Below are 17,992 nucleotides of genomic sequence, written 5' to 3'. Positions count from 1 at the left end.
TATGTGATTTTTTTTTTTTTTCATGTAATTTACAAGGATGTCAGTTATGTATATTCTTATGATATAATTATACTGAGAAATTCAGACGTTGTACCACCGAATGTGGTACGTTACGTACGGTCTGGATCTTCCCGGTGTCCTCGGTGTTATAATTATAAAGTAGGTGTCATGTATTTAAATATTCGAAAAGAAATTATATGTTGTCCCTTTAAGGGGGTGAACATCCACTGATCTAGAAAGTATATTAGATATATATTTGAACATTCAACAATTTGTGAGATTCCGTGATTTCTCTTCATATGACCCTTTTGTTTGTTTGTTTGTTTGTTTTTTTTTTTGTTGTTTTGTTTTTGTTTTGTTTTTTTTCTCTCCATTTCATATGAAATGCAAGGCACACATCACTATCCATTGTGCGCGTGTTTGTGCCGAATGTTTGCATTTTCATTCGGATTTTAAGTAACATATAAGACAATTGAAAGAAATGTACATGTATGTTTTATCGCATAGCAATGTAGTAAGTACTTCAATCCCTTACTCGTGTTCTATTCCTCTTGTTTTCGTGTTTTAATCAAAATTAGTCGCTTCTGGGCTCCAGGGAACAGCGCATTTTCAGAATCAACAGACAATTCCTCCTTTAAAATGACAGATTAAGAACCTTAAACGGAAACAGTTATGTAGGAAAATATTTCAAGAAAACGCACAGTGACATATTTGAGAAAATTAAGTAAAATTGGGAGGACAATATCGGAAAAATTACAGGTATTGAAACACAAAGTTGGACGAGTTCAATCCTCTACGCTGTCGACAATTGGGGAGTTTTCACGGAGGTCCGCGCTCGCCGCCACTCAAATAAGGCCATCGGCGGAGGTGATTTCATTCATTTCCTTATCGTCGATAACGTCGTTCACATCAGTTGTAGAAAACAGGACAAAAAAATTATGGCAGACGCCGCACCAGCAAAATCCCCCGCCAAGAAGAAGGTTTCCAAACCCAAGACGGTCCCCGCCCATCCCAAGTACATCGAGATGATCAGCGCTGCTGTGGCTGCCCTGAAGGAGCGCGGAGGTTCCTCGAGACAAGCTATTCTCAAGTACATCATGGGCAACTACAAAGTCGGTAATGACGCCTCTAGTGTCAACACCCATCTGAAGATGGCCCTCAAGAACGGAGTCAAGAAGGGAGTTCTCAAACAGGCCAAGGGTACAGGTGCCAGTGGTTCCTTCAAGCTGGGAGAGAAGCCCAAGACGGAGAAGAAACCCAAGACCAAAAAAGTCACCAAACCTAAGGCTGCCAAGCCCAAGAAAACGACCAAACCCAAGAAGACAACCGGGGAGAAAAAGCCAACAGAAAAGAAAAAGGCTGTTAAGAAACCTGCAGCACCCAAGAAGGCCGAGTCTCCCAAGAAGAAAGCAGCTACTAAGTCTCCCAAGAAAGCCAAGGCAGCTCCAAAGCCTACGAAAACCAAAGCGCCCAAGAAAGCCACAGCCAAGAAGTCAAAAACCCCAAAGAAAGCCACCAAGGCGTAGGCTGCCAATTGTCTTAAACCAATTACAAAAGCCCTTTTCAGGGCTACCAACATTTTTAGAAAAGATGCCTCTATTACATACATGTACTAATGGAAACACAAAATGAATAAACAAGAAGTACACTTACCTATTACACATAGTTTATTTGTCTTCGACTGGAAGCAAATTACAAAGTCATGATAATATTAACATGCTGTTTCTGAGAAGAAGAAGAAACAAAAGTCAGTTTTTATTTTGTTTACATACCCTCCCTCAAGTAAATAAAATTTTACTTTTTCCACATCACAACGCCTACGCAAACTATATGGCCATTATTATTAGTGTTATCATTCTAGTATTTTTTTTTCTTTTCTTTTTTTTGAAGTTTTATTATTATTATTAATTTTCTTTATTTTATTTAATTTTATTTATTAATTTATTTTATTTATTTATTTATTATTATTATTATTATTGTTAATATTTTTTTTTCTTTTTTTTCCCCCCCACTTTATTTGGAATCAAATGTGGAACGAATGGAATAAAAGTTCATGCGTACCTATTGAAAGACAGATACATACATTCTTATTCGTTTCATTTATTTATTCTTTTCATTTATTCATTCATTCATTTATTTAATTATTCATTCATTTAATTAATTATTCATTTATTTGTATTATTTGTTTTGTTCTTGTTTTTGCAACAGGGTAATTCCTGTTCATCCTATATGCACCATTCTGATTATCTGCAAGTATCATGATACTTAGTAATATTACTGGGCTTGTTCAGATAATGGTAGGAGGAAATAATGACAAGAAATATATAATATATATTTTTCGAAAATGCATTTTGCTTCAATAACGAATTGAAAATATATGTATATATATATAATAAATAATTCTATTTTCTATTCAATTGACGTTACATTCATCCCCATTATTCACCATATATATATTTAAAAAAAAAATATTTGACTATATGTATCTGCAGTGAAATCATGTGTCAAAAACCGACTTGATTTTCTTTTTCTTTTGGGGCAATTCTGTGGATTGAAACTACCTACAGACGTAGCCAATGGTCATCTCGTTCACCTGACTAATCGTAGCGAGTGTTACTGCGGGCACCAGCCAATCGACTAAGCCGACTGGTAGACCGCAGCGATTTTCAACTTGAGCTTACAAAGATATATAAGTTCACGGCGCAACACTGCCACTTCATTCATTCGAGTTTGAATAATCTGAGGAGATAGCATGGCACGTACCAAGCAGACGGCACGAAAATCTACAGGAGGCAAGGCCCCCAGAAAACAGCTCGCTACCAAAGCTGCTCGTAAAAGCGCACCAGCCACGGGTGGCGTTAAGAAACCGCATAGATACAGGCCAGGAACTGTCGCCCTCCGTGAAATTCGGAGATACCAGAAGAGCACTGAGCTTCTCATCAGGAAGCTGCCATTCCAGCGCTTGGTCCGGGAAATCGCTCAGGATTTTAAGACCGACTTGCGTTTCCAGAGTTCAGCTGTCATGGCTTTACAGGAAGCAAGCGAAGCTTACCTTGTTGGTCTCTTTGAGGACACCAACCTGTGCGCCATTCACGCCAAGAGAGTAACCATCATGCCCAAAGACATCCAGCTGGCCAGACGTATTCGTGGAGAGCGTGCTTAATTTTAAGCTGTATTTCAAGTCCTAAAGCAAACGGCCGTTTTCACGGCCACCTACATTCTTCGAAAAGATGCCTTCTGTTCAGACGTTGAAACATCTCTGAAAATAATGTTGAATTATTTGGCCGAAATTAATAAATTTTATCAAATTCAGCGAACAATGCCCCCAAATTGGAAAAAAAAAAAAAAAAAAAAAAAAAAAAAAAAATGTTGAGACACAATACATCCTTCAGTGAATATATCTGTGCCTTGCATATATATAATTACATAAATTATGAAAGAGCACAATGCTAGACAATTTCATAGTACTATTGTCATCATCAATTTGTTGTAGAAGTTGTCTACACATCTTGAAACTATATTTTGTACAAGTCCATCAACCTGCCCCTCTAGAATACATTCAAGAATTTTGCGAAATAAATTAGAAAATAGCACAATTATTTAAATAGAATATGATGGAATGTGTCGAAGCAAAAAATAATAACAGTATTACAACTTTATCTCATTAGTTCTACAGCTATGCACATATGCGAGTACATGCATTTCAGAACTGCAATTCCGTATTTCATTTATATTCAAAGTATGATTTTTATTGATTTCTAAACAACGTCAAATATAACGATATTCGTTCTAACGTGGCGTGTAATAAAATGAAAAAGGCTCATTTATAAAGCCGGTTTGGTCACTGCTTAAAGTTGCCTTTGAAAATTAACTGAGAAAAGAGGAAATCAAATAAATGATCACATCTATAACTAGATATCATAAATGAATGAGAATCAAAAGTTTCATTCAGCTTCTACATTTTGTATTATTTCGGTGTTATCTGTCACACCCCTTTCCTTTGAATAACTTAATCCCCACCCACCCACCCACGTTTTAATTATCATTCGGCAACAACGGTATTTATTTTGTTAAACTCAAAGCAAAAAATACTGAAATAAAAAAAATAACAACAACAAAACAAAAAATTGTGTATGTTTATCCTAAAAAATTATGATGCTGTCTGTCCTGCTTGATATAATTCCCCTCTCTCTCTTTATCATTTTTATTCATTTTCTGTCATGTTTTTTTTTTTTTTTTTTGTTGTTGTTTTGTATACCAGTTTGTATAAAATGTATATATGTACCTCCACGTACCAATATTTTGGTTTAGGTGAATAAATTGAACATAAACTTGCCTATATGTGAAGAAATTAAAGAATCAAAATTAATTAAATGTGGTTAAAATTCCTGTGGGGCAAGAAATGTAAACATTCCCATCATGCCAAGCTGACCAATCGTAAAGCTTGTCACAATACCGCTTTGGTAACGTTCCGAACTTTTCAAAGCATCGTGCGCTCTCACGGGTCCTCAATTTGGACTATAAATTAGGCAATTACGCATGATCAGTTCATCAGAACAGTACTACTGACTGAACTTATAACATGTCTGGACGTGGCAAAGGAGGAAAAGGTCTTGGAAAAGGAGGCGCTAAGCGACACAGAAAAGTCTTGAGAGACAACATCCAGGGTATCACCAAGCCAGCCATACGCCGTCTTGCTCGCCGTGGTGGTGTCAAACGTATTTCCGGTCTCATCTACGAGGAAACTCGTGGAGTTCTTAAGGTTTTCTTGGAGAACGTGATCCGAGATGCTGTAACCTACACGGAGCATGCCAAGAGAAAGACCGTCACAGCTATGGACGTGGTCTACGCCTTGAAACGCCAAGGACGCACCCTGTACGGATTTGGAGGCTAAAGAATTCAGTTTGACAGTCAAGACAGAAGTTTAAAACAAACACAAACGGCCGTTATCACGGCCACCCAAATTTTTCGAAAAGATGCCTCTAAAACATCGTTAAGACAGACATTTACTTACTGAGTACTTGTTATACAGATATTCACTGTACAAAGTTGAATACAGAATGGTTGTAAGTGGTAAAATAAATACACAACAATAACAGAGTAAGACCCTTTATGTCGTAATATTTCCTCAAAACTATATACAGAGCAACAAATATGTATTGAATTTAGGTTTGGACAAGAAATATTGAATAAACACACACAAACAGTATATATTATTTAATTTTTTTTTATTATTATAATCATATATTAAAATAATAATGCTGCTGTCTTGAGTATTATTTTGAGGGATCGATCTACCGACAATGACAGGTACCAACTGGCGCTGAGTGACATGCTTTTTTTTCTTGTTTAACAATTATGACTAATGTTAGACAATTAATTGTCAATGTATAATTATCGCATTTTGGTCATTGCACTTTTATTGATGTATAATTACTGATTGAAAATTCCAATATGTCAATGTCAAAGAAAGGGGAGGGGGGGGGGGGGGGTCTTGAATTTATTTATCTGTTTCATTGATATTAGCTGAATTGAGATACGTTATTATCAATTATATAATGTACGCTGATAATTAATTCAGTATACAGAGGACAAATGAACCAGGATTTTGTGTACATCAGATGGACCTCGCATGCTTGTATTTTATTTATATTTGAAGATACAGTTATTTCAGATATATGCTTGGTTGTACATTCAAGTTATTTGTGAATAAAATTTGGCTCTCATTCATATAATAATACCTACTTGTATTTCTTTATTTATCCTACTTCTGTTATTATAATCAGTTGTAAACAATGTGGGATTTTTATACGTTTGCCACTTTTACGAGCACATGCATTCACATTGTAACACTCGTACATATTATTTGTGTCTCAATAACGCATGTAATATGAAGGTATCTTTTCTAAAAAATTAGTTGGCCCTTAAAAGGGCCGTTTGGTGTGTGTACTTGCAAAATGAGATTATTTGCTGCTGGTGTACTTGGTGACGGCTTTGGTGCCCTCAGATACGGCGTGCTTGGCCAGTTCACCGGGCAGAAGGAGACGGACAGCAGTCTGGACCTCTCTGCTTGTGATTGTAGATCGCTTGTTGTAGTGGGCCAAACGAGAGGCTTCGGCAGCGATTCTCTCAAAGATATCGTTGACGAAGGAGTTCATTATGCTCATGGCCTTGCTGGAAACACCAGTGTCAGGGTGCACCTGCTTTAGGACTTTGTAGATGTAAATGGCATAAGATTCCCTCCTCCTCTTCCTCCTTTTCTTGTCTGTGCTCCTCGGTGTCTTGGCCTTGGTGACTGCTTTCTTGGCGCCTTTGGATCCGACTTTGGGTGGCATGATCTCAAGTTGACAGGTCAAACTGAAGAGATGAATAAAGTGAAATGGTAAAATTTACTATTTATATGCGAGTAGGAGGAGAAGCTTGTTACGGACCTCCGAGAAAACATTACTTGTTCGGATTTCACCTAAAGGCACAACAGAGCGACGCGTTAATTGGCTGCACCGTTGGATCCGCTTGGTTGTTTAAATTGGTGCGTGCGGGCGTCGCTGGATTATTCGTTGACTGTACACGAAAGAACATAACCGTTAAGAATGTCTGGACGTGGCAAAGGAGGCAAAGTGAAGGGGAAGGCCAAGAGCCGTTCTTCCCGCGCCGGACTGCAGTTCCCCGTGGGTCGTATTCACCGTCTGCTGAGAAAGGGCAACTACGCCGAGAGAGTGGGAGCAGGCGCTCCCGTGTACTTGGCTGCCGTTCTTGAGTACTTGGCCGCAGAAGTCTTGGAGTTGGCAGGCAACGCTGCCCGCGACAACAAAAAGACCAGAATCATTCCCCGTCATCTGCAGCTGGCCATCCGCAACGACGAAGAATTGAACAAACTCCTGTCCGGCGTGACCATCGCGCAGGGTGGTGTCCTGCCCAACATCCAAGCGGTGCTCCTTCCCAAAAAGACACAGAAAGCCGCCAAGTAAAAAGATCCTATAGTTGTGTTGTGTGCAGCACAAAACCAAACGGCCGTTTTCACGGCCACATAAGCTTTTCGAAAAGATACCTACATTACAAACGAGTTGAAACGTAAACAATTATTATAGCTAGAAAATAATAGAAACACACGAATTCAATAATTTTCAACACAGAACAGAGATCAAACATCAAAGAAAGTGTTATATATTTAATGATAAATAAATGTATTAAGTCAATAACAAAAGCAATAAATTTAAAAATTGACTCGCATGTATATTCGTATATGTACGTTTTTTCTTTCTCGTTATAGGCAGTTGAATCCAAACCTTATAGGCCTGCGTACAAATGTTGAATTCTCACTTATTACTTGAATGCTCACTCAACAAAGAGATAAGAAAAGAAAAAAAAAACCCATTTCATTGACCAATTAAGACTAGAAACTGCGGAAATCATCTAACATGGCGATCTAACTTTCAATTTTTTCCTTTAATACAAATATTTTTAAATATGATCATTATTTTATTAACATATTCAAAAGATCTGTAACTCCAGTTAAATCCTTAATGTTTCTTCTTCTTTTTTTTTTCCCCCTCGCTATTGTTTTATATGATGATTATTTAGACAAAATTCCTAATTGATAAAATAGATAAAAGTGATGAATATAAGAATCTCATAAGAATAAGAAGATGTGGTTTATATTATGTCTTGAATGTTCTTATTCAAAAAAGTGTGCTTCCCATAATAAGAGTGAATAAAAGCAACTCGATGCCAGTTTCCGGATACTTACAGTACTAACACAATTAAACACTGGTAGTAAATTTTCTTTCGAATAGACTACCGATGCGAATGACTAAACGACATTTTTTTTAACACTTTACATTTATTGCGATGTCCATCACTGCGCCGTGCAGCACATCTGCATCGTCACGTGACATATAGATGCAGGGAATCATGATCTGCACGTGGAAAGTGTGCAACCAATTTGATGCTTGTATCAATGTATTGTATTGTCTTGTATTATATACTGGTTGTCTTGTTCAACTTGAAAGATATAGATTTTAAATACATTGGCTTTTGACCACATTCTGTTTATTTACATGTACTCAATTATTTGTGTGTGTAAATTACAAGAAACAAATTAATATCAATGAATAAGCTACTCCCATGATTCGCCTTGTTCGTCTCTCTCTGTCTCTCTCTTATGTATAACTACTAATTAAGTGAGTGTTCTACAATTATTAAATACACGCCCTTTTTATGTGATTTTTTTTTTTTTTCATGTAATTTACAAGGATGTCAGTTATGTATATTCTTATGATATAATTATACTGAGAAATTCAGACGTTGTACCACCGAATGTGGTACGTTACGTACGGTCTGGATCTTCCCGGTGTCCTCGGTGTTATAATTATAAAGTAGGTGTCATGTATTTAAATATTCGAAAAGAAATTATATGTTGTCCCTTTAAGGGGGTGAACATCCACTGATCTAGAAAGTATATTAGATATATATTTGAACATTCAACAATTTGTGAGATTCCGTGATTTCTCTTCATATGACCCTTTTGTTTGTTTGTTTGTTTGTTTTTTTTTTTGTTGTTTTGTTTTTGTTTTGTTTTTTTTCTCTCCATTTCATATGAAATGCAAGGCACACATCACTATCCATTGTGCGCGTGTTTGTGCCGAATGTTTGCATTTTCATTCGGATTTTAAGTAACATATAAGACAATTGAAAGAAATGTACATGTATGTTTTATCGCATAGCAATGTAGTAAGTACTTCAATCCCTTACTCGTGTTCTATTCCTCTTGTTTTCGTGTTTTAATCAAAATTAGTCGCTTCTGGGCTCCAGGGAACAGCGCATTTTCAGAATCAACAGACAATTCCTCCTTTAAAATGACAGATTAAGAACCTTAAACGGAAACAGTTATGTAGGAAAATATTTCAAGAAAACGCACAGTGACATATTTGAGAAAATTAAGTAAAATTGGGAGGACAATATCGGAAAAATTACAGGTATTGAAACACAAAGTTGGACGAGTTCAATCCTCTACGCTGTCGACAATTGGGGAGTTTTCACGGAGGTCCGCGCTCGCCGCCACTCAAATAAGGCCATCGGCGGAGGTGATTTCATTCATTTCCTTATCGTCGATAACGTCGTTCACATCAGTTGTAGAAAACAGGACAAAAAAATTATGGCAGACGCCGCACCAGCAAAATCCCCCGCCAAGAAGAAGGTTTCCAAACCCAAGACGGTCCCCGCCCATCCCAAGTACATCGAGATGATCAGCGCTGCTGTGGCTGCCCTGAAGGAGCGCGGAGGTTCCTCGAGACAAGCTATTCTCAAGTACATCATGGGCAACTACAAAGTCGGTAATGACGCCTCTAGTGTCAACACCCATCTGAAGATGGCCCTCAAGAACGGAGTCAAGAAGGGAGTTCTCAAACAGGCCAAGGGTACAGGTGCCAGTGGTTCCTTCAAGCTGGGAGAGAAGCCCAAGACGGAGAAGAAACCCAAGACCAAAAAAGTCACCAAACCTAAGGCTGCCAAGCCCAAGAAAACGACCAAACCCAAGAAGACAACCGGGGAGAAAAAGCCAACAGAAAAGAAAAAGGCTGTTAAGAAACCTGCAGCACCCAAGAAGGCCGAGTCTCCCAAGAAGAAAGCAGCTACTAAGTCTCCCAAGAAAGCCAAGGCAGCTCCAAAGCCTACGAAAACCAAAGCGCCCAAGAAAGCCACAGCCAAGAAGTCAAAAACCCCAAAGAAAGCCACCAAGGCGTAGGCTGCCAATTGTCTTAAACCAATTACAAAAGCCCTTTTCAGGGCTACCAACATTTTTAGAAAAGATGCCTCTATTACATACATGTACTAATGGAAACACAAAATGAATAAACAAGAAGTACACTTACCTATTACACATAGTTTATTTGTCTTCGACTGGAAGCAAATTACAAAGTCATGATAATATTAACATGCTGTTTCTGAGAAGAAGAAGAAACAAAAGTCAGTTTTTATTTTGTTTACATACCCTCCCTCAAGTAAATAAAATTTTACTTTTTCCACATCACAACGCCTACGCAAACTATATGGCCATTATTATTAGTGTTATCATTCTAGTATTTTTTTTTCTTTTCTTTTTTTTGAAGTTTTATTATTATTATTAATTTTCTTTATTTTATTTAATTTTATTTATTAATTTATTTTATTTATTTATTTATTATTATTATTATTATTGTTAATATTTTTTTTTCTTTTTTTTCCCCCCCACTTTATTTGGAATCAAATGTGGAACGAATGGAATAAAAGTTCATGCGTACCTATTGAAAGACAGATACATACATTCTTATTCGTTTCATTTATTTATTCTTTTCATTTATTCATTCATTCATTTATTTAATTATTCATTCATTTAATTAATTATTCATTTATTTGTATTATTTGTTTTGTTCTTGTTTTTGCAACAGGGTAATTCCTGTTCATCCTATATGCACCATTCTGATTATCTGCAAGTATCATGATACTTAGTAATATTACTGGGCTTGTTCAGATAATGGTAGGAGGAAATAATGACAAGAAATATATAATATATATTTTTCGAAAATGCATTTTGCTTCAATAACGAATTGAAAATATATGTATATATATATAATAAATAATTCTATTTTCTATTCAATTGACGTTACATTCATCCCCATTATTCACCATATATATATTTAAAAAAAAAATATTTGACTATATGTATCTGCAGTGAAATCATGTGTCAAAAACCGACTTGATTTTCTTTTTCTTTTGGGGCAATTCTGTGGATTGAAACTACCTACAGACGTAGCCAATGGTCATCTCGTTCACCTGACTAATCGTAGCGAGTGTTACTGCGGGCACCAGCCAATCGACTAAGCCGACTGGTAGACCGCAGCGATTTTCAACTTGAGCTTACAAAGATATATAAGTTCACGGCGCAACACTGCCACTTCATTCATTCGAGTTTGAATAATCTGAGGAGATAGCATGGCACGTACCAAGCAGACGGCACGAAAATCTACAGGAGGCAAGGCCCCCAGAAAACAGCTCGCTACCAAAGCTGCTCGTAAAAGCGCACCAGCCACGGGTGGCGTTAAGAAACCGCATAGATACAGGCCAGGAACTGTCGCCCTCCGTGAAATTCGGAGATACCAGAAGAGCACTGAGCTTCTCATCAGGAAGCTGCCATTCCAGCGCTTGGTCCGGGAAATCGCTCAGGATTTTAAGACCGACTTGCGTTTCCAGAGTTCAGCTGTCATGGCTTTACAGGAAGCAAGCGAAGCTTACCTTGTTGGTCTCTTTGAGGACACCAACCTGTGCGCCATTCACGCCAAGAGAGTAACCATCATGCCCAAAGACATCCAGCTGGCCAGACGTATTCGTGGAGAGCGTGCTTAATTTTAAGCTGTATTTCAAGTCCTAAAGCAAACGGCCGTTTTCACGGCCACCTACATTCTTCGAAAAGATGCCTTCTGTTCAGACGTTGAAACATCTCTGAAAATAATGTTGAATTATTTGGCCGAAATTAATAAATTTTATCAAATTCAGCGAACAATGCCCCCAAATTGGAAAAAAAAAAAAAAAAAAAAAAAAAAAAAATGTTGAGACACAATACATCCTTCAGTGAATATATCTGTGCCTTGCATATATATAATTACATAAATTATGAAAGAGCACAATGCTAGACAATTTCATAGTACTATTGTCATCATCAATTTGTTGTAGAAGTTGTCTACACATCTTGAAACTATATTTTGTACAAGTCCATCAACCTGCCCCTCTAGAATACATTCAAGAATTTTGCGAAATAAATTAGAAAATAGCACAATTATTTAAATAGAATATGATGGAATGTGTCGAAGCAAAAAATAATAACAGTATTACAACTTTATCTCATTAGTTCTACAGCTATGCACATATGCGAGTACATGCATTTCAGAACTGCAATTCCGTATTTCATTTATATTCAAAGTATGATTTTTATTGATTTCTAAACAACGTCAAATATAACGATATTCGTTCTAACGTGGCGTGTAATAAAATGAAAAAGGCTCATTTATAAAGCCGGTTTGGTCACTGCTTAAAGTTGCCTTTGAAAATTAACTGAGAAAAGAGGAAATCAAATAAATGATCACATCTATAACTAGATATCATAAATGAATGAGAATCAAAAGTTTCATTCAGCTTCTACATTTTGTATTATTTCGGTGTTATCTGTCACACCCCTTTCCTTTGAATAACTTAATCCCCACCCACCCACCCACGTTTTAATTATCATTCGGCAACAACGGTATTTATTTTGTTAAACTCAAAGCAAAAAATACTGAAATAAAAAAAATAACAACAACAAAACAAAAAATTGTGTATGTTTATCCTAAAAAATTATGATGCTGTCTGTCCTGCTTGATATAATTCCCCTCTCTCTCTTTATCATTTTTATTCATTTTCTGTCATGTTTTTTTTTTTTTTTTTTTTGTTGTTGTTTTGTATACCAGTTTGTATAAAATGTATATATGTACCTCCACGTACCAATATTTTGGTTTAGGTGAATAAATTGAACATAAACTTGCCTATATGTGAAGAAATTAAAGAATCAAAATTAATTAAATGTGGTTAAAATTCCTGTGGGGCAAGAAATGTAAACATTCCCATCATGCCAAGCTGACCAATCGTAAAGCTTGTCACAATACCGCTTTGGTAACGTTCCGAACTTTTCAAAGCATCGTGCGCTCTCACGGGTCCTCAATTTGGACTATAAATTAGGCAATTACGCATGATCAGTTCATCAGAACAGTACTACTGACTGAACTTATAACATGTCTGGACGTGGCAAAGGAGGAAAAGGTCTTGGAAAAGGAGGCGCTAAGCGACACAGAAAAGTCTTGAGAGACAACATCCAGGGTATCACCAAGCCAGCCATACGCCGTCTTGCTCGCCGTGGTGGTGTCAAACGTATTTCCGGTCTCATCTACGAGGAAACTCGTGGAGTTCTTAAGGTTTTCTTGGAGAACGTGATCCGAGATGCTGTAACCTACACGGAGCATGCCAAGAGAAAGACCGTCACAGCTATGGACGTGGTCTACGCCTTGAAACGCCAAGGACGCACCCTGTACGGATTTGGAGGCTAAAGAATTCAGTTTGACAGTCAAGACAGAAGTTTAAAACAAACACAAACGGCCGTTATCACGGCCACCCAAATTTTTCGAAAAGATGCCTCTAAAACATCGTTAAGACAGACATTTACTTACTGAGTACTTGTTATACAGATATTCACTGTACAAAGTTGAATACAGAATGGTTGTAAGTGGTAAAATAAATACACAACAATAACAGAGTAAGACCCTTTATGTCGTAATATTTCCTCAAAACTATATACAGAGCAACAAATATGTATTGAATTTAGGTTTGGACAAGAAATATTGAATAAACACACACAAACAGTATATATTATTTAATTTTTTTTTATTATTATAATCATATATTAAAATAATAATGCTGCTGTCTTGAGTATTATTTTGAGGGATCGATCTACCGACAATGACAGGTACCAACTGGCGCTGAGTGACATGCTTTTTTTTCTTGTTTAACAATTATGACTAATGTTAGACAATTAATTGTCAATGTATAATTATCGCATTTTGGTCATTGCACTTTTATTGATGTATAATTACTGATTGAAAATTCCAATATGTCAATGTCAAAGAAAGGGGAGGGGGGGGGGGGGGTCTTGAATTTATTTATCTGTTTCATTGATATTAGCTGAATTGAGATACTTTATTATCAATTATATAATGTACGCTGATAATTAATTCAGTATACAGAGGACAAATGAACCAGGATTTTGTGTACATCAGATGGACCTCGCATGCTTGTATTTTATTTATATTTGAAGATACAGTTATTTCAGATATATGCTTGGTTGTACATTCAAGTTATTTGTGAATAAAATTTGGCTCTCATTCATATAATAATACCTACTTGTATTTCTTTATTTATCCTACTTCTGTTATTATAATCAGTTGTAAACAATGTGGGATTTTTATACGTTTGCCACTTTTACGAGCACATGCATTCACATTGTAACACTCGTACATATTATTTGTGTCTCAATAACGCATGTAATATGAAGGTATCTTTTCTAAAAAATTAGTTGGCCCTTAAAAGGGCCGTTTGGTGTGTGTACTTGCAAAATGAGATTATTTGCTGCTGGTGTACTTGGTGACGGCTTTGGTGCCCTCAGATACGGCGTGCTTGGCCAGTTCACCGGGCAGAAGGAGACGGACAGCAGTCTGGACCTCTCTGCTTGTGATTGTAGATCGCTTGTTGTAGTGGGCCAAACGAGAGGCTTCGGCAGCGATTCTCTCAAAGATATCGTTGACGAAGGAGTTCATTATGCTCATGGCCTTGCTGGAAACACCAGTGTCAGGGTGCACCTGCTTTAGGACTTTGTAGATGTAAATGGCATAAGATTCCCTCCTCCTCTTCCTCCTTTTCTTGTCTGTGCTCCTCGGTGTCTTGGCCTTGGTGACTGCTTTCTTGGCGCCTTTGGATCCGACTTTGGGTGGCATGATCTCAAGTTGACAGGTCAAACTGAAGAGATGAATAAAGTGAAATGGTAAAATTTACTATTTATATGCGAGTAGGAGGAGAAGCTTGTTACGGACCTCCGAGAAAACATTACTTGTTCGGATTTCACCTAAAGGCACAACAGAGCGACGCGTTAATTGGCTGCACCGTTGGATCCGCTTGGTTGTTTAAATTGGTGCGTGCGGGCGTCGCTGGATTATTCGTTGACTGTACACGAAAGAACATAACCGTTAAGAATGTCTGGACGTGGCAAAGGAGGCAAAGTGAAGGGGAAGGCCAAGAGCCGTTCTTCCCGCGCCGGACTGCAGTTCCCCGTGGGTCGTATTCACCGTCTGCTGAGAAAGGGCAACTACGCCGAGAGAGTGGGAGCAGGCGCTCCCGTGTACTTGGCTGCCGTTCTTGAGTACTTGGCCGCAGAAGTCTTGGAGTTGGCAGGCAACGCTGCCCGCGACAACAAAAAGACCAGAATCATTCCCCGTCATCTGCAGCTGGCCATCCGCAACGACGAAGAATTGAACAAACTCCTGTCCGGCGTGACCATCGCGCAGGGTGGTGTCCTGCCCAACATCCAAGCGGTGCTCCTTCCCAAAAAGACACAGAAAGCCGCCAAGTAAAAAGATCCTATAGTTGTGTTGTGTGCAGCACAAAACCAAACGGCCGTTTTCACGGCCACATAAGCTTTTCGAAAAGATACCTACATTACAAACGAGTTGAAACGTAAACAATTATTATAGCTAGAAAATAATAGAAACACACGAATTCAATAATTTTCAACACAGAACAGAGATCAAACATCAAAGAAAGTGTTATATATTTAATGATAAATAAATGTATTAAGTCAATAACAAAAGCAATAAATTTAAAAATTGACTCGCATGTATATTCGTATATGTACGTTTTTTCTTTCTCGTTATAGGCAGTTGAATCCAAACCTTATAGGCCTGCGTACAAATGTTGAATTCTCACTTATTACTTGAATGCTCACTCAACAAAGAGATAAGAAAAGAAAAAAAAAACCCATTTCATTGACCAATTAAGACTAGAAACTGCGGAAATCATCTAACATGGCGATCTAACTTTCAATTTTTTCCTTTAATACAAATATTTTTAAATATGATCATTATTTTATTAACATATTCAAAAGATCTGTAACTCCAGTTAAATCCTTAATGTTTCTTCTTCTTTTTTTTTTCCCCCTCGCTATTGTTTTATATGATGATTATTTAGACAAAATTCCTAATTGATAAAATAGATAAAAGTGATGAATATAAGAATCTCATAAGAATAAGAAGATGTGGTTTATATTATGTCTTGAATGTTCTTATTCAAAAAAGTGTGCTTCCCATAATAAGAGTGAATAAAAGCAACTCGATGCCAGTTTCCGGATACTTACAGTACTAACACAATTAAACACTGGTAGTAAATTTTCTTTCGAATAGACTACCGATGCGAATGACTAAACGACATTTTTTTTTAACACTTTACATTTATTGCGATGTCCATCACTGCGCCGTGCAGCACATCTGCATCGTCACGTGACATATAGATGCAGGGAATCATGATCTGCACGTGGAAAGTGTGCAACCAATTTGATGCTTGTATCAATGTATTGTATTGTCTTGTATTATATACTGGTTGTCTTGTTCAACTTGAAAGATATAGATTTTAAATACATTGGCTTTTGACCACATTCTGTTTATTTACATGTACTCAATTATTTGTGTGTGTAAATTACAAGAAACAAATTAATATCAATGAATAAGCTACTCCCATGATTCGCCTTGTTCGTCTCTCTCTGTCTCTCTCTTATGTATAACTACTAATTAAGTGAGTGTTCTACAATTATTAAATACACGCCTTTTTATGTGATTTTTTTTTTTTCATGTAATTTACAAGGATGTCAGTTATGTATATTCTTATGATATAATTATACTGAGAAATTCAGACGTTGTACCACCGAATGTGGTACGTTACGTACGGTCTGGATCTTCCCGGTGTCCTCGGTGTTATAATTATAAAGTAGGTGTCATGTATTTAAATATTCGAAAAGAAATTATATGTTGTCCCTTTAAGGGGGTGAACATCCACTGATCTAGAAAGTATATTAGATATATATTTGAACATTCAACAATTTGTGAGATTCCGTGATTTCTCTTCATATGACCCTTTTGTTTGTTTGTTTGTTTGTTTTTTTTTTTGTTGTTTTGTTTTGTTTTGTTTTTTTTCTCTCCATTTCATATGAAATGCAAGGCACACATCACTATCCATTGTGCGCGTGTTTGTGCCGAATGTTTGCATTTTCATTCGGATTTTAAGTAACATATAAGACAATTGAAAGAAATGTACATGTATGTTTTATCGCATAGCAATGTAGTAAGTACTTCAATCCTTACTCGTGTTCTATTCCTCTTGTTTTCGTGTTTAATCAAAATTAGTCGCTTCTGGGCTCCAGGGAACAGCGCATTTTCAGAATCAACAGACAATTCCTCCTTTAAAATGACAGATTAAGAACCTTAAACGGAAACAGTTATGTAGGAAAATATTTCAAGAAAACGCACAGTGACATATTTGAGAAAATTAAGTAAAATTGGGAGGACAATATCGGAAAAATTACAGGTATTGAAACACAAAGTTGGACGAGTTCAATCCTCTACGCTGTCGACAATTGGGGAGTTTTCACGGAGGTCCGCGCTCGCCGCCACTCAAATAAGGCCATCGGCGGAGGTGATTTCATTCATTTCCTTATCGCGTCGATAACGTCGTTCACATCAGTTGTAGAAAACAGGACAAAAAAATTATGGCAGACGCCGCACCAGCAAAATCCCCCGCCAAGAAGAAGGTTTCCAAACCCAAGACGGTCCCCGCCCATCCCAAGTACATCGAGATGATCAGCGCTGCTGTGGCTGCCCTGAAGGAGCGCGGAGGTTCCTCGAGACAAGCTATTCTCAAGTACATCATGGGCAACTACAAAGTCGGTAATGACGCCTCTAGTGTCAACACCCATCTGAAGATGGCCCTCAAGAACGGAGTCAAGAAGGGAGTTCTCAAACAGGCCAAGGGTACAGGTGCCAGTGGTTCCTTCAAGCTGGGAGAGAAGCCCAAGACGGAGAAGAAACCCAAGACCAAAAAAGTCACCAAACCTAAGGCTGCCAAGCCCAAGAAAACGACCAAACCCAAGAAGACAACCGGGGAGAAAAAGCCAACAGAAAAGAAAAAGGCTGTTAAGAAACCTGCAGCACCCAAGAAGGCCGAGTCTCCCAAGAAGAAAGCAGCTACTAAGTCTCCCAAGAAAGCCAAGGCAGCTCCAAAGCCTACGAAAACCAAAGCGCCCAAGAAGCCACAGCCAAGAAGTCAAAAACCCCAAAGAAAGCCACCAAGGCGTAGGCTGCCAATTGTCTTAAACCAATTACAAAAGCCCTTTTTC

At 37.5% G+C, this 17,992-nt stretch overlaps 5 protein-coding genes across 5 annotated transcripts; 4 read left to right on the top strand and 1 right to left on the bottom strand.

Annotated features, from left to right (window-relative positions):
• Nucleotides 1-938: 938 nt before the first annotated feature.
• On the top strand, nucleotides 939-1,526 carry LOC133177959 (histone H1-delta-like). Its single transcript, XM_061312772.1, has one exon. The coding sequence runs from the start codon at nucleotides 939-941 to the stop codon at nucleotides 1,524-1,526; it is 588 nt and encodes a 195-aa protein (XP_061168756.1).
• Nucleotides 1,527-2,752: 1,226 nt separating this feature from the next.
• Nucleotides 2,753-3,163, top strand: LOC133177958 (histone H3). The gene has a single exon (XM_061312771.1). It carries the CDS (start codon nucleotides 2,753-2,755, stop codon nucleotides 3,161-3,163), a length of 411 nt encoding a protein of 136 aa, XP_061168755.1.
• Nucleotides 3,164-14,177: 11,014 nt separating this feature from the next.
• Nucleotides 14,178-14,549, bottom strand: LOC133177957 (histone H2B-like). The gene has a single exon (XM_061312770.1). It carries the CDS (start codon nucleotides 14,547-14,549, stop codon nucleotides 14,178-14,180), a length of 372 nt encoding a protein of 123 aa, XP_061168754.1.
• Nucleotides 14,550-14,804: 255 nt separating this feature from the next.
• LOC133177969 (histone H2A) lies at nucleotides 14,805-15,182 on the top strand. Its single transcript, XM_061312782.1, has one exon. The coding sequence runs from the start codon at nucleotides 14,805-14,807 to the stop codon at nucleotides 15,180-15,182; it is 378 nt and encodes a 125-aa protein (XP_061168766.1).
• Nucleotides 15,183-17,365: 2,183 nt separating this feature from the next.
• On the top strand, nucleotides 17,366-17,948 carry LOC133177956 (histone H1-delta-like; the record flags this gene model as incomplete). Its single annotated transcript, XM_061312769.1, has 1 exon — nucleotides 17,366-17,948. A coding segment is annotated over exon 1 (583 nt), but the record flags the coding sequence as incomplete, so codon positions are not given.
• Nucleotides 17,949-17,992: the final 44 nt, after the last annotated feature.

The sequence above is a fragment of the Saccostrea echinata genome, unplaced genomic scaffold, assembly GCF_033153115.1.
Source record: "Saccostrea echinata isolate AGI-Se365-2 ecotype Australia unplaced genomic scaffold, CSIRO_AGI_Sech_v1 ptg000304l, whole genome shotgun sequence".
Classification (NCBI taxonomy): domain Eukaryota; kingdom Metazoa; phylum Mollusca; class Bivalvia; order Ostreida; family Ostreidae; genus Saccostrea; species Saccostrea echinata.
Note: the sequence above shows the minus strand (reverse complement) of the source record. Positions and strands in the feature narration are given on the sequence as shown.